The sequence below is a fragment of the Durio zibethinus genome, chromosome 14 (genome assembly GCF_047325235.1).
Source record: "Durio zibethinus cultivar Kanyao isolate XHJ-2024 chromosome 14, ASM4732523v1, whole genome shotgun sequence".
In the NCBI taxonomy this organism is placed as follows: Eukaryota; Viridiplantae; Streptophyta; class Magnoliopsida; order Malvales; family Malvaceae; genus Durio; species Durio zibethinus.
In genome coordinates, this window is record NC_143175.1 from 13,289,407 (window position 1) to 13,304,212 (window position 14,806).

At 30.1% G+C, this 14,806-nt stretch overlaps 2 protein-coding genes and 1 pseudogene across 10 annotated transcripts; 2 read left to right on the forward strand and 1 right to left on the reverse strand.

The window, feature by feature from the left end:
- The first annotated feature begins 2,858 nt into the window (after nt 1-2,858).
- Nucleotides 2,859-7,658, forward strand: LOC111293861 (inactive receptor-like serine/threonine-protein kinase At2g40270). Of its 8 annotated transcripts, none has more exons than XM_089743569.1 (10): nt 2,859-3,076; nt 3,157-3,307; nt 3,796-3,867; nt 4,007-4,150; nt 4,240-4,377; nt 4,757-5,009; nt 5,157-5,220; nt 5,634-5,824; nt 5,910-6,042; nt 6,855-7,658. In XM_089743569.1, exons 1-10 carry the CDS (start codon nt 2,965-2,967, stop codon nt 7,451-7,453), a joined length of 1,857 nt encoding a protein of 618 aa, XP_089599695.1. In that variant the 5' UTR covers nt 2,859-2,964; the 3' UTR covers nt 7,454-7,658. The 8 variants fall into 8 exon arrangements, with proteins under 8 accessions (XP_089599695.1, XP_089599697.1, XP_022742619.2 ...); XM_089743571.1 differs by having other exon boundaries at nt 3,169-3,307; XM_022886884.2 differs by having other exon boundaries at nt 4,757-5,220.
- Nucleotides 7,659-8,107: 449 nt separating this feature from the next.
- On the forward strand, nt 8,108-9,133 carry LOC111295482 (non-classical arabinogalactan protein 30-like). The gene has a single exon (XM_022888983.2). It carries the CDS (start codon nt 8,413-8,415, stop codon nt 8,938-8,940), a length of 528 nt encoding a protein of 175 aa, XP_022744718.2. The 5' UTR covers nt 8,108-8,412; the 3' UTR covers nt 8,941-9,133.
- A 171-nt stretch (nt 9,134-9,304) lies between these two features.
- Nucleotides 9,305-12,049, reverse strand: LOC111294803 (uncharacterized; annotated as a pseudogene). Its single transcript, XR_016327549.1, has 5 exons — nt 11,734-12,049; nt 11,468-11,597; nt 11,181-11,337; nt 10,638-10,722; nt 9,305-10,556 (listed from the first exon to the last, which is right to left on the reverse strand). The product of XR_016327549.1 is annotated as an uncharacterized LOC111294803 (transcript).
- Nucleotides 12,050-14,806: the final 2,757 nt, after the last annotated feature.

The window sequence follows — 14,806 nt, forward strand, 5'->3', positions numbered from 1 at the left end:
CATTGACTCTTTCAATGTTTCCCTTTTCTCACTCGATCTTTTTTCTTTGTTCTTCTTTATTTCCCCCTTTTTCTTTCTTAATTTGAAAGAAGAACCAAAAATTTGATCTCAATTCTCAAATGTATGCAATATGTGGAGGAGGGAGCCACATGACTTTTATCTGTACTTCATTTATCACATCAAAATGGTCGACCAATAATATATATATATATATATTATTAAATGTTACAGGAAAAAAAAAACCTATACTATGTTATGAAGAGAAATTTTCTTTTTTTTTTTTAATTGAATATTTTAGATAATTTTTTTGAAAAAAAGAATTCTAGTGATTAGAGATCTTTGGTATTCATTTCCTGGCGTGGTGATTAAAGATGTATAGATTATCGAAAATTTTTTATTAAATATATATATGTAGAGGGAATGAGAAACCCAGATTTAACCTTTTAATATGGTAAATTAATTAAATTTCCAATTGTTAAATTTTATTAAAACAACTAACTTTAACACCAATTAATATGTGTAGTGTACGTATAACTTGCTACAAGAAATTAAGAAACATTTAACTAAACTTTTAATCTTAATTAATATCTATATTAGCTATGTCAATTACTACTTACGATATTCCCTTTCCTTTATTATATATCGCCTGCTGATCACATGTTTTTAATTAATTTCATTTAATGCTTATAATTATTCCTTGAAGAAGTAGATAAATTGATAGTCTATTTTTTATTGGGGTTTAGGTTTAGACTTTATGCACTAACTCATCAAATCATTGCTATTCGATTTTTAATGTCAGCAGTTTTTATTTATTTATATATATATATATATATATATATATATTTCATTCTTGCAATTTAAAAAACAAATGAAATTCATTATCTTAAAATTCATCTTTCCAAAAAAAAAAGTTCTGGGAACAAAATTTTGGTTGCTTGGTTAAGAAAATAGTTGATTCAATGATACATGATGTATTTTTTAATTTTTTTAATTATTTCGAGATGTATTTTATATTCATTCAATAAATAAATTTGAATTCCCTTCAATATTAAAAAGAAAACAAAAATTGACAGCATGTCGGCCGATAGCAGCACCACCGTATAGCCCACTCCCACATGGGCTGACCCATTTCCCACTCATTGCATCTACTTTTTGTGTATACAACAAGCGTGTGGACCATGTAGCTCTTTTGTCCTACAAAGTTTAAATGCACGTATAAAATTCCAACTGTTTATTAATTTATTTTCCTGGTCCCAAGCAATTTCCATAATCATAGGTATATTTGACGGTATTTGAAATTCATTTTCAAAGAAAAAAACTTGTTGATATTACGGCTTCTTGCTATTAACAGATCAAATTACTTGGGCAATATATATTAAGGTTAAATCAAAGCACTCCCTAAACTTTTGAATTGAATGCATCAATTCATGATTTGAATTGAATGCATCAATTGTTTGAATGACATATTTTGATCAAATTTATAAAAATTACGAGTTAAGAAATGTCTTCTGGTGAGCTGAATAAATATGAATAGAAGATTAAGTGTAAATTAAAAATTAAAAAACAAATAATTTTATTATAATATTTTAAATCAACATAAAAAAATCTTTAATTTAGAATCAAATACATGCCCAGTCAGCCTTGGACCCACCCAACACCTTTTTCACCAAGATACGGAAAAGACTCGGTACACAATTGCCATTTTATTTTTTTTAATCTTTCGACTCCTCTCCTCCTTAAGTCTTTTTTTTTTTTTTTTACCACAGCCTTGACCTTAGATACGATAATTTTATATATAATATAATGATATAATATAAAAATAATAAAAAAATTATATATTTTTGAAATATATATATTTTATATTTATTTATATCAATACATATTTTAATATTACATAATTCATATTTCATATGTATTATTATATTTAAATTCGTGATACGATATGAATAATATATTTTATTTTATTTTATTTTATAAGTATGTATTTAATATATTTAACATATTTTTTATATTTATTTTAATTTAATATAAACATATAAAAAGTATTTTAATTTTTAATTTTAATTTTTTAATTATAATACTTAATTAATTATTTAATATTATTTAAAAATTATTTTAAATATTAAATTATGATACTTATTTAATAATTATTATAAATTTTTTTATATTAATAATATAAATATTAATATTAATCCTATACATGATTATTTTATTATTTAATTTTTAATAATTTATCATTTTAAATTAGATACTAAACATTAATATAATTATGTAATATATTTTAAAATTTAAAAATATATATTAAATACATATTAAATGGATATTAAATTTTTTTATTTTTTTAACATGCAAGTATTTTTTATATTATTAATATTTCAATTTTATTAAATTATAAATTATTTATAATTATTTATTATTATAATTATTTTTTATATATTCATGTTAATTATGTTTATTTATATATATCTATATTAATCGTATTTATCCGTGTCATTTTTATATGAATTAATTATACATATATTAATTATATTAGGTTACGTATAATGCATATAATAAATATATCGTATTTATATTTAAGATTTAAATATAATTTATAATTTATATTATATTAATATTTTAATAATTTATATTATTATACATGATACAAAACAAATATTGAAATATGAGTTATCATGTCTAACCAATGAGATCAAAGAAAAAATGAACCTTTTCTTTTTACCGCGGTTAAAAAATGAAATAAAACAGAAATTTCGAATGGATAGACGTAAAAAAGGTTCATATGGTTCAGTCCTTGAGTGTACGCGTTTTCAAACCCAAAACAAATAGAAAGGGAGGAAAATTGTCTGAAGTCTAAATTCGTCGGTATCGTGTTGGATTCATTCTCTGACTCAGCTTCGTGTTCTCTTCCAAACCAGTGAAAATTTTCTGGTTTTTTTTAGCTAAGCTCTCTCAAAGGAGAAGACGATGATCATGAACAATAGCAGGAAGTTTGCAAGATTAAGACTGGAGTTTGGAGTTGGTGTCGTGCTGTTTTTGTTATGTCAAAGTTTGGTTTGTTGGTCGTTGAACGAAGAAGGTAATTTTTTTTTTTGTTTTTGCTTTCAAGTTTTGGGTTTTGTTTGTTTCTTGGAAAAGTGGAAGAAGAAAGATGATTAGTAATGAATGCAGGATTGGCGTTGTTGAGATTGAGAGAGAGAGTCGTTAATGATCCGTTTGGTGGTTTATCGAATTGGAAGGAAGAAGATGGAGAGGTTGACCATTGTTCTTGGTTTGGTGTCGAGTGCTCTGATGGCAAAGTTGTTGTTTTGTAAGTTTTCTTTTCTTTTCTCTGTCTTACTTTTTCTTGTCCAACGTTGGTTTTTTTTTTTGGTGGATGCTGTTTGGTTGCCGAGAAAATAAAGGAGAAAGAATTAAAATCTCAAGTCTTTAGTAATTTTTTTAGTTTTGGATTGGAGAGGTTAATTGAGATATGATTATCAAGCATAGTCATAATATTTAAATTGAACTTTGATTTCCAATTTTGCAAATTTCAATCTTTTCTCTAGTGAGTAATAGTATGTTCTTTTTGAATTGTGAAATGGGGAATTTAAGTAGATGATTTTTTTTTTTTTTAATATTTGCAGATAAAAACATTAGACTTTATCCAATAATTATTTGTCATATAAGGTGGAGAATTAATTGAAATAGCAGTCTTTTCTTTGTCAGGTTTAACTTTATACACTTCAGGATATGCAAAATGTGATAGCTAATTTCCTTTAATTTGTTCTAAAATTTCATGGATGGAATAAAATGCAGGAACTTGAAAGATCTTGGTCTTGAAGGAACATTGGCACCTGAGCTTGGAACTCTAGTTCACATTAAGTCTATGTATGCGCCTATGACTTCTTTATCTGATTGTTGATGTCAAAAGCAAAGTTCCTTCTTAGATGGTTGCTTGACAATCTCTTTAAGTTTCCCCATTCTCTTTCTTCGTTGCAAAATTCCGATGCCATTGTTTCTTCTACAGTATTTTGCGCAACAACTCTTTTACTGGAATTATCCCAGAAGGGATAGGAGAACTCAAGGAATTAGAGGTGTTGGACTTGGGATACAATAAGTTCAGTGGACCACTTCCACCTGAACTTGGTAGCAATCTGTCACTAACAATCCTGTAAGTCAATGGTGTCAAACAATTCAGTTCTCATTCCCGGAGGTTCTCTCTCAAACAGTATAATAACTTATTTTATGCCTATATTGCAGTTTACTGGACAATAATGAGTTTCTCAGTAGTTTCTCTCCTGAAATTTATGAACTTCAGAAGCTTTCAGAAACTCAAGTGGATGAAAATCAACTATCTATCGCTGCTAAATTATCTTGCAAGAAAAGATTCAATTCGTGGTATGCCAGCATATTGGAGTAAAAGCCATTCTCATATGACTAGGTCTAACAAGTAAAAATATAGAAATAAGCATCGTTGAACAAGTTTAGTTGCATCATATTGTTCATTGTTCTCAGACACCTTTTAGAGCCACTTAGGAATTTGTCTACTTTTAATATTTTAAATTGGATAAAGTTGCATGGAAAATGTTTGTTTATATCTGTTTCACAAAAAAAAAAAAAATCAAAATATAAAAAATACTTTGGCTGGATCAAATAGATGTAATTGTCATGAAAATTTTCAACTATAGTGATAATTAGCTATGTTGTTTTTTTTCTTTGGCAGTTTCTTTGTGATTATGTGTTCTTATTATTTAATCCTTCATTATGTCTCTTCTAGGAATGCTGGCCAATCCGAAGATGCAGTGCAAAGGAGACTGCTGCAAGAAATACCTGACATTCCAGCAGAGTCACCAAAAGCCCCCTTTTTAAACTTTAATATACCTTTGTCTCCTTCTCATGCACCTCAATTTCCGACTCCTTCTGCATCTGCTGAACCTTCCACTCGTACATTTGCAAGAGATGCTCCTGTTCAACGACCTTCCTTTGCTCCAGCTCCTTCCCCATCTGAAAATAATACAGTATTACCTAATGTCTCTGCTCCATACCCTTCAGGAAGCAATCCTTCAAGTTTTCATTCTAGTTCAAAACATGGAACTGCAATACTGGCTGGACTCATAGGGGGTTCCATATTTCTTCTAATATTACTTATCATTTCCTATCTCTTTAAAACTTTGAAGGTATCTACCGTGAAACCTTGGGCCACAGGGCTAAGCGGGCAGCTTCAGAAAGTATTTGTAACTGGTAATTCTTCTGCTCCACCACAAAATTAGACAGTAGATATAATTTTAAAATCTTTCTTGATTTCAGATTATATTACTGTTTTCAATTCAACTTAAAACAGTTGCTGAATAAAGGACATAGAACAATAGTTGAGATTTTAGTTTAATTCATTATGACCTAAAAACTACAAAAGTCTTCTTAGAATGATAAATTGTCATTGCATGACTTCTATTTGGCTGGCAACATAGCTTACAGGTCATTTATAAAAAAGGAATCATCCCAAATATGCAGCTAAATTAGAGGAAAAGGGACCTTAATTTGTTTTATTTTGATGCATCTGTTGTTGATTTGATATCTTATCCAAGAGACAAAGTGTACATCTTTTAGTTTCTGCCAGAATATTTGTAATATATGATCAATTACTTGCATTTCAGGTGTACCAAAGCTGAAGAGATCAGAGCTTGAAGCAGCCTGTGAAGATTTCTGCAATGTAATTGGCTCTTCAACAATTGGCACTATGTACAAAGGGACACTGTCTAATGGGGTTGAAATAGCTGTGGCCTCTGTCCCAGTGAAATATGCCAAAGATTGGTCAAAGAATTTAGAAACAAAGTTCAGACAGAAGGTATTCTACTGAAAAATCCCATCTGATACACCTGCTTGATGAATTCTTTTGGCCTGTCTAACTATTTCTCTGCTTATGGTTTCAGATTGACACATTATCAAAAGTGAACCACAAAAATTTTGTCAACCTTCTTGGATACTGTGAGGAAGACGAGCCTTTTACTAGGATGATGGTTTTTGAATATGCTCCAAATGGCACACTCTTTGAGCATTTACACAGTAAGTACCTAATTGTTGTTTTTGGTGTCTTTGTGGATGTACCTCTAATTTATTGCTTCTTTCCAGCATTTCATTTTTTTCCCTTTGAGGGGGGGTGGGGGAATCCTATTTCTAACATAATAGTTTAGGCATTTAGCCTAAAGAACGCCTGGTATTTCACAGGCTCCCATGGAGGCTGGAGCCACCAAATTCTGCTACTTCAAGCAATGAATCTGGAGCTGAGTTAGCCTTACTAATTTGTTCATAATATGATATTTATGTCAATTTAATTTCTTATTCATCTTTGTAGTTTGACCTTTTCAGAATAGTGCCAAAAGACTTGGTTACTCATCTTGTCTGTTCAACTTGTTGATTTTCTCATAAAGGAAACTCATCCTGAACTTTTGACTTCTGGGATATGAATGTCATACGGTTGACTTTGTCTTGCAATGTTGTTCACATTATAGGATTTTTGTTATTGAGTGGTCGTGTGAACCTGATATTTAGGAATCCCCTGTAGCGGTGACATTAAACCTTTTACCTTACCATAGAAGAATGGAGGAAAAGAAACTTTAGCTACGCCTTTTTATTTTCATGCTAATGACTTCCTAGGTAACGGGTTAATCAATGCATATGTTCTCAAGGTTCCTATATGCTTAGAATTATGCACGGTATTTTGCTACATAACATGGCGTTTGAGGATCATATGCTTCCCTACTTACCATGAAGAAGCAACATTATGTTTTTCACTCTTTGCAAGCATTTGCCATTTACATTTTCCTTTGGTGTTAAGCTTTGAACTAAACATTGTATCTTTTTAATTGATGTTGCAGTTAAAGAATCTGAGCCCTTGGACTGGGCAATGAGGTTGAGAATTGTAATGGGCATGGCTTACTGCCTTGAGCATATGCACCAACTCAACCCACCCCTACCCCTTAACAACCTATCCTCTTCAGCTGTCAATCTAACAGAAGACTATGCAGCCAAAATTTCAGATTTGTGTTTCTGGAATGAGATAACTGCAACGGAGCGGGAATCAGACAGAAACAACCTTTCAGACACTCCACTAGCAAGCCTAGAAAGTAACGTTTATTCCTTTGGCGTATTATTATTTGAAATAGTAACAGGTAGGATGCCTTACTTGGCAGATAACGATTCACTTGAAGACTGGGCATTAGACTATTTGAGAAGGGAGCAAGCCCTCATAGAGATGGTTGATCCTACTCTAAAATATTTCAATGGGGAGCAACTCGAGAAAATTGGGGAGGTCATAAAATCATGTATCCAACCTGAACCTAGACAAAGACCGGATATAAGAGAAGTCAGTACAAGATTGAGAGAGATTACTGCAATTACACCTGATGGTGCAATCCCAAAACTTTCTCCTCTTTGGTGGGCAGAGCTTGAGATTATGTCTCCCGAAGAAAGCTAGGTGATGAAGTTGAAACTTGTATGTTTTCTTGATCTTATGTAGGTGGAGAGGCAAAAAGAAGTTTGCCTGTAGGCCAGCATTGGTTGTATTTATTTTAAGGTAATGGAAAGTTTGCTGTATGTATTTGAGATAGAGAGGAAATCCAGGTTCCAATTTGTTCATTGTTACCTTCATTTTTGTAATGCTGAATGAATTTGTTGTCTTACATTCTTTCTTTGCCAAGTATATTGTAGACTAATCTTCCAGCTATAACAGAGAGTTGTATAAAGAATAGCAGATGCAGGAATTAATTATGTGCATTACTTCAACCGTCTATCTTTATTTTCAGATTGAATTCATATAAGCTTGAAAATGATGCTTGTGATTTCTAATCAAATACTACTACCATTTTATTCATGAGCAAATCAAACACAATTCACGTAAACAAAATAGTAATACTCTGTAATGTTTATTGATTAATAAAGTTCAACTTCATGAATGCCATGGAGTGTATAGAAAGAGCCAAGCTTAATATGATTGGTTCCTGAAAATCTTAAACCGGAAAAGGGAATTTTAAACAGGAATATCCATAAATTCAACTCCAAAATCTCACCCAAAAACGAACCAATTCCATTGATTTCCAGACAGACATGAAAATGTCGCCAACCCCTCGGTTAAGCCACTCCATATCAAGTTTGGAGCCTTGAGTAAAGGCCAGAGGCTCTTATAAAGCAAGCTCCATAGCCCAATTTTGAATTCCAAGTTCATTGTTAATAGGAAAGAGGCCTTCACGTAGAGAAATAGAGGAGAGAAAGTCGACTGTACTTGGTACTTAGTAGCCTCCACGGCCATCAAAACTTCAAAACTTTCCCCAACTATATATATATATAGCTCCCCCGGCAGTACCCCTCCATCCCACAATTCTCATAGCTTTCTTTTCCTAATCTTCTCTCCAAGCTCGAAGCTAAAATTCGTGAAAAATGGCTAGTAGTCACCTAGCAGTTTTCATCTCATCACTGTTGCTTCTCCCATTGGCCTTCCGCTCCATAGATGCTTATGGAGACATCCCACAAGAGAAGAAAACTGAGGTAGTTGTGGAAGGAATGGTGTACTGCCAGAGCTGTGATAATTATGGACCATGGTCCTTGTCGAAAGCAGAACCAATTGCTTCAGCTAAAGTTAGTGTCATCTGCAAAAACAGCAAGGATAAAGTTAGCTTCTACAAGGCCTTTGAAACAGATGGAAATGGCTACTTCTTTGCCGAACTTGAAGGCTTCAAAATGAGCCACTCTCTTTTGGATCATCCTCTCCAATCTTGCCATGTCAAGCTTATTTCATCACCTCTTGAGAACTGCAACGCCCTTTCGAACGTTAACTACGGACTGTACGGCTCCCCACTTCGTTATGAAAGCAAGAGACTATACAGAAAGGATTACGAGGTTGTGATCTATGCTGCAGGTCCCTTGGCTTTCCGACCAGCTCATTGCCCTGCCCCCACTCACCATTAATGTCACCAAGAATTATGTTTACCTGGATTCGATTAAGTTTTCATTTTGATTTTGATTCTTGTTTTCCTCATCGGTTTAATTTTAACAATTTTTATCCATCTATGCTGGTAAATTGTTCTATTACTCGAATAAACTGAACTTTGCTGCCATGCAGCATGCTGTTTTTGCTGCAACAATTCCTCTTCCTTCTAAGTTTGCTGAAAAAAAGAAAAACTATACTTTCATTTTTTTTTTCTTTTAACTGTTTAGACAAGCAATGCGTAAGAATCTCAAGCATTTGTATTTATATACAATTGAGCTCCAACAAAGATCAAAGCACATGGAAAAAGGCACTCGATACATCACATTTCAAAATTGTCATATGAAGAAACAAGATAGAAATTCCATCCACTCCAAGGTTTTTAATTCAAATTGTCAGAATAAAAACTCAATAACTTCACTGTAGCAATATGTCCAAACTCTTTCTAGCACAACAAATAAGTTTCTTTCTCCTAGAAGTCCTGTGGCATTCCAAACATCTTATTTATATCATCCTTTGCTTCTTTTCTAAACACCAATGGCTCAAATGAATCACAATCACTTAATTAGCCAGATGATTTTGATGGGGGCTGATGTTCTTGATGTTCCAATTCATCATCGGGAAATATAGAAAACCCAACAAGATTTTGTTTCTTAATCAGTGCTTTGTCCTGCTTCTTTCTCTTTGCCCTGACAAAATCTGTTCTTTCCAAACATGTCATTGATATCTTGCATAGCCTCCTTCAAGTTAATTGTGGGGTCTACTAGGCCATGGTGGCAAATATTTTCTACCACTGGCTCATCTGAAATGGTTGAACCAACAAATTTGTGAACCACTGTCTCCACTCTGAGTTTCATGAGACATGAACTTGTTCACTAACATCATCTAAACTTTCAGGAGAAAGATCATTAGGACCGGGAAACACAAACACATTTAGATGCGAAGCTGACAACATAGAACCGCCTCTTGAATTTTGAACCTCAATTTGTTCCATGTTATCTTTCTCATCATTTCCCTCTCCAGCCTCACTGTTTTCTTCATCATCATCAACACATATCTTAAATGAAATCTTCCTGAGGCTGAAAAGTTCAAGCTTTGCCCTGCAGCCCCTTTTCCTCAGGTTGAATTGATTAGTTGATTCCACCATCCAAAATTTCATCAAACACCTTAAATACCATAGTCATGCCTTGATCTTCTTTCAGCTGCCTTCGGTGTGATCTCCTCCCAATAGGAGCTGTCTCTAAAGGTTCTCAAAACATGCTATTAATTGCATTCATTGCCTCCAAGTTTATTGTAGGATCTACTAGTCCATGGTGGCAGGCATCTTTTGCTTCAGATTTACCAACAATAGCAGTATCAACGAACTTCACAACAAGTATATCATCATTCCCAACCTTCCTGCGTTCATCCAACTCTCTTTCCATTACAGCTTTCTTGGACATATTTTTGCTGCCAACAATCTCCTTCTTGGTCTCAACCTTTTTTTACCATTATGTGATGCTGAAGACCTCTTATGTCTTCCTCAATTATGCATATGCCTTCATTGTTTTAACTCACACCATTGGAGAGGCCTCCTGACAGTTTTTCCTTCCTGGCGCTGCAGCATGCCAGCACATAGTCATATTGTGATAAAATATAATTGAAACAAGCACACTAGATAAGAAACAAAACGAACTACCTGGATTTTCTTCTTCTTATGTCTCTCCGTACAATCAAGGAATTGCTCATATGATTTTTGCAACTCATCAAACGGCTCTGCAAGGCTGTTTAATAATTAGAACTAAATAAAGCACAAGTTTGAGTTGCAAAATACATATGCCACATATATAATTACATATTTCATGCTATAAATTTCGAGTTATAAACTTTGCACAGAATGAAAAATCGTTAGAACAAAAGCAAAATCTTTTGTTTGTGATGAAGTAATAAGAAGATGAAATCAGTGAGTACATAACTTCCCCCCTTTGTATTGATTATAACTCAATAAATTGTATGATAAAATTGAACAGAAGGCCATGGAAATAGACTTAAACATAAATTTCCTCAAAAGCAATAATCAAACAGCGCGCAGCTCACTTCAATTCATCTTACTTAATACCCAAGATTAGTTACAAATTCCACACTTGGCGAAAACAATCATTAAACAGATTTACAGATTATTCATATTAATTTTGAAAGTTAAATAAAATAATTTAAAGAAAGAAAGAAAAAAAAAACTTACTTTTGAACTCCCAAATGATACAGTTTTTAGCCTCAACAAATTTCTTGATTTTCTCATAGCAAAGAGCATATGCTTGGTAGTACAAAGATCGTTTTGTCCCTATATGATTCATCTCCATTCTTCTCAGCAGCACCCTCGGGTCTTCCACAAAATTCATCTACTCACTAAAATAAATCAATCCAAAAATAAATAAAATAAAAAACCCAGAAGCCAAATAATTATAAACTTATAAAAACAATGAGAAATGAAGAATGGGTTCGTTAGTTAATTGCCAACTGTAACCAAACCCGGAAGTAGCATAAATCGTTATGGTAACGGCGATCGGGTTCGAATGTTTGGGTGCATTTTTGTAAAAACCGAGGTAGCTTCTCGGTTAAAATCTGGGATGGCAGTGATTCTTTGATTTTCTTAATCCCTCTGAGAAAGAAAAAATTGAAGTTCATATTAATAATTTGAAACATTAAAAAAAAAAAAGAAGAAAAATAGACCCTTCAAAAGAAAAAAAAGAAAAAAGAAAAATGGAAGCTAAAAGGTTAGAAAAAAAAAAGAGTACCGAAGCCAAGGGAGAAGAAGGTCTTTGCCAGTATGATTTGATTTCGGATATTACTGAAGAAAATAGAGTGCTGGGTATTGCCTTTTTTTTTTTTTTTTGTATTTGTTTTGCAACAAAAAAGGTTTTTGGCGATTTTGGAACGATTGTTTTTTTGAATTTATGTTAAGGCGCCGATCGGGTCGGCTCCGATCTGTGAGTTTGGATCTCCGATCATGAATATGGTTCTTTTTAATGGGAATTATGAAATATAAACCTCTTTTATTTGGAGAATTCCATTTACACTCACTATATTTCTCTTTCCACGTCATCGTTAAATACATCTTACTTTCAAAATAAAAATTTATATTTTCTTTAAATACACTCCATCTAACAAAATCATATTTTTTTTCGTATCCTTTTAATTTTTTTTCATTCTTTTATTCTCAATCCTAAAACTATCAAACCAACACTTAAATCACAAATTATTCAAGTATTTATTAATTATAAGTAAGATTTCGACATATATATTGATTAATTTGATTTAAATTCATGTGAAAATTATTTATAGTTTATGATAATATTTTATTAAATTCAAGTTTTTTAAAAATAAAATTTTGAAAAATCTTTAAAATTCTCAAAAAAAAATCTTTTAATTTTTAAAACTCTCAAAAATGAATTTATGAAAAACTTTTATTTCTAAGAGACTTTTAAAGCTCTTGGAATTGAATTTATGAGAATTTTAAAAACTTTCAAAATTTTAAAGTTTTCATAAATTTATTTCCATGAGCTTTAAAGATTTCTCAAAAATAAATTTTTAATAATCTTTTAAATTTCTTGAGAATGAAGGCTCCCAAAAATTTTAAAGTTGAAGTGTAAAAAAGGTAAAATTATTATTTATTAAATGAAAAAATTAATATTTTATATATGAATATTTTAAGAAAAAAATGTGAGGTTGTAAAAAAAATTTTAATTGCGTATTTAGAGGCCATCTTTTATTTGGGAAATTTAAAAATTTTATCGTTAAGATATTATAAAATTATACTTCTAATAAAAAGGAAATATATTATAATAACATATTATGGCTTTTCAATATTATTGGATTTAGAGAATTTGTGCCTACAATCATCGATGGGAGAAATAATTGATGGTTACATTACATATCGTGCTACCCTAGATTCCCTTTGTAATGGTTTGTCAAATAGGTTATTTATTTTTTATTTCATAGATCACAAAAGAGTCTTAAGTTATAATGTGATACTTTCAAAACAAAATCAAGAGGCTCTATTTGGGTTTGAGAAAATATTTTTATTTTTATTTTGTTGTTTTTTAAAAAATATGTTTAGTAAACAAAAATAAAAATTATTTTCTATAGATATAAAAATAAGAAAATAAATAAAATATTCAATAATATTATTATTAATGTCATTTAATTATAAATATAATATATATTTATTAATTAATGATATTAAAAATTTTTCAAATATGATAATTTGCAAAATATAAGGAAAAAAGTAGACCTAACAATTTATGTTATTATATCGTGTAAAATATTATATTTGTATTATGTTTTATATGAAAATTATATGTTACAGTTTGTGTTGACAAAAAAATATAAAGTATAATTTTTTATTTTATTAAATCTATTTATGATTTTTTTAATATTTTAAACAGTATTATCTATGTGTCTTTTATTCATATCAATTTCATATCGTATTTTAAATTATCAAATTTAGAAAAAAGTAATGTATATTCTTTATTTTCACAATTGAAAACAAATTTTTTTTTTTGTTTTCATTCTTCAACCCATTTTCATTTTTAATTTTTAAAAACTTGTTTTCATTTTTAATTATCAAATACATTTTCATTTATATTTTTCATTTTTCAAGAAAATAAAAACAAAAAATAACTCTATTTTCTAATACCAAACACTACCTTAAGTTTTGATAATTTCATGTCTCAAATCAAACTATATTTAGTTTATTTTTATCAGTTTTTAGTAATCTAAAGTAACATATTGATTTCTAGAATCTAATTTGCAACATCTAAGCCATGTAGCTATATTGGTATGTTTTTCCTTAAAACTGAAAATAGTTTAAATTTTAAAAATATTTTTAATATAAAAAATATAAAGGAAGTTAATTGTTCACTATGTATTATGCTCATTATATAATAATGTTGACAATTTAGTATCAAAACAACATGATTTTATATGGTCACCAATTGCGTGGACTGTTGGTATAGTACTAAAATTTTAATTCAAATGATTAAGATTTAAATTTTGATAATTTTAAATATAAAAAATATTAAATAACTAAAAATACTTACCTTAGTTTGTCCCTTTTAACTCTCATTATCATGCTTCACATTTTTTTTGTTTGCAATGGGAAAGATTCATACATGCTTTTATTATCGAGGAAAATATTTGGATGCACTTATTATATGTCACATCTAAAAGAAATGACACTACAGTTTAATTGCTATCAAATTCCAAGTTAAATTTTATAATTCTATGTTGCAATTTTGCATATTAGGTATTGATTTTAATTTTTTTTTATAAAACTTTAAATTAGTTATGCATGCAATGGGCAATTGTGATAATTTAAAGGACAATTTCACACCAATTACTCAACCATCATCTCAATTTTATAAACAAGTCCGATCATGAAACTAATTAAGATTGTAATTTGATATACTAGCAATAAATTTTTATTTTCAAGGTTGGATATAATAGTAGTTTTGATGGATTAAAATCAAATTTGTCATTGCATTATAGTTTAATAATGAATTTTAGTATTGCAGTTCATTGTATTGAATTTTTTCACTTACATTATAAATTTTGTTGATTAAAAAAAATAATGAAATTGAAATATTTAATATTGGAATGTTAATTTTAGTCATATTTAATATGGAATTTAACTTTTTACTCAAATAGAGATTGAGATGAGTATTATATAATGGAGATGAAAATGAGAATGAATATGATTTTAAATTTCTATAAGGTATAAGGATGTAGACAAATAATATAGTACATATCCTGGACTCATACTTATATTTAGTAAATAAATTTTTATTAATAATATAAATTATTATTTAG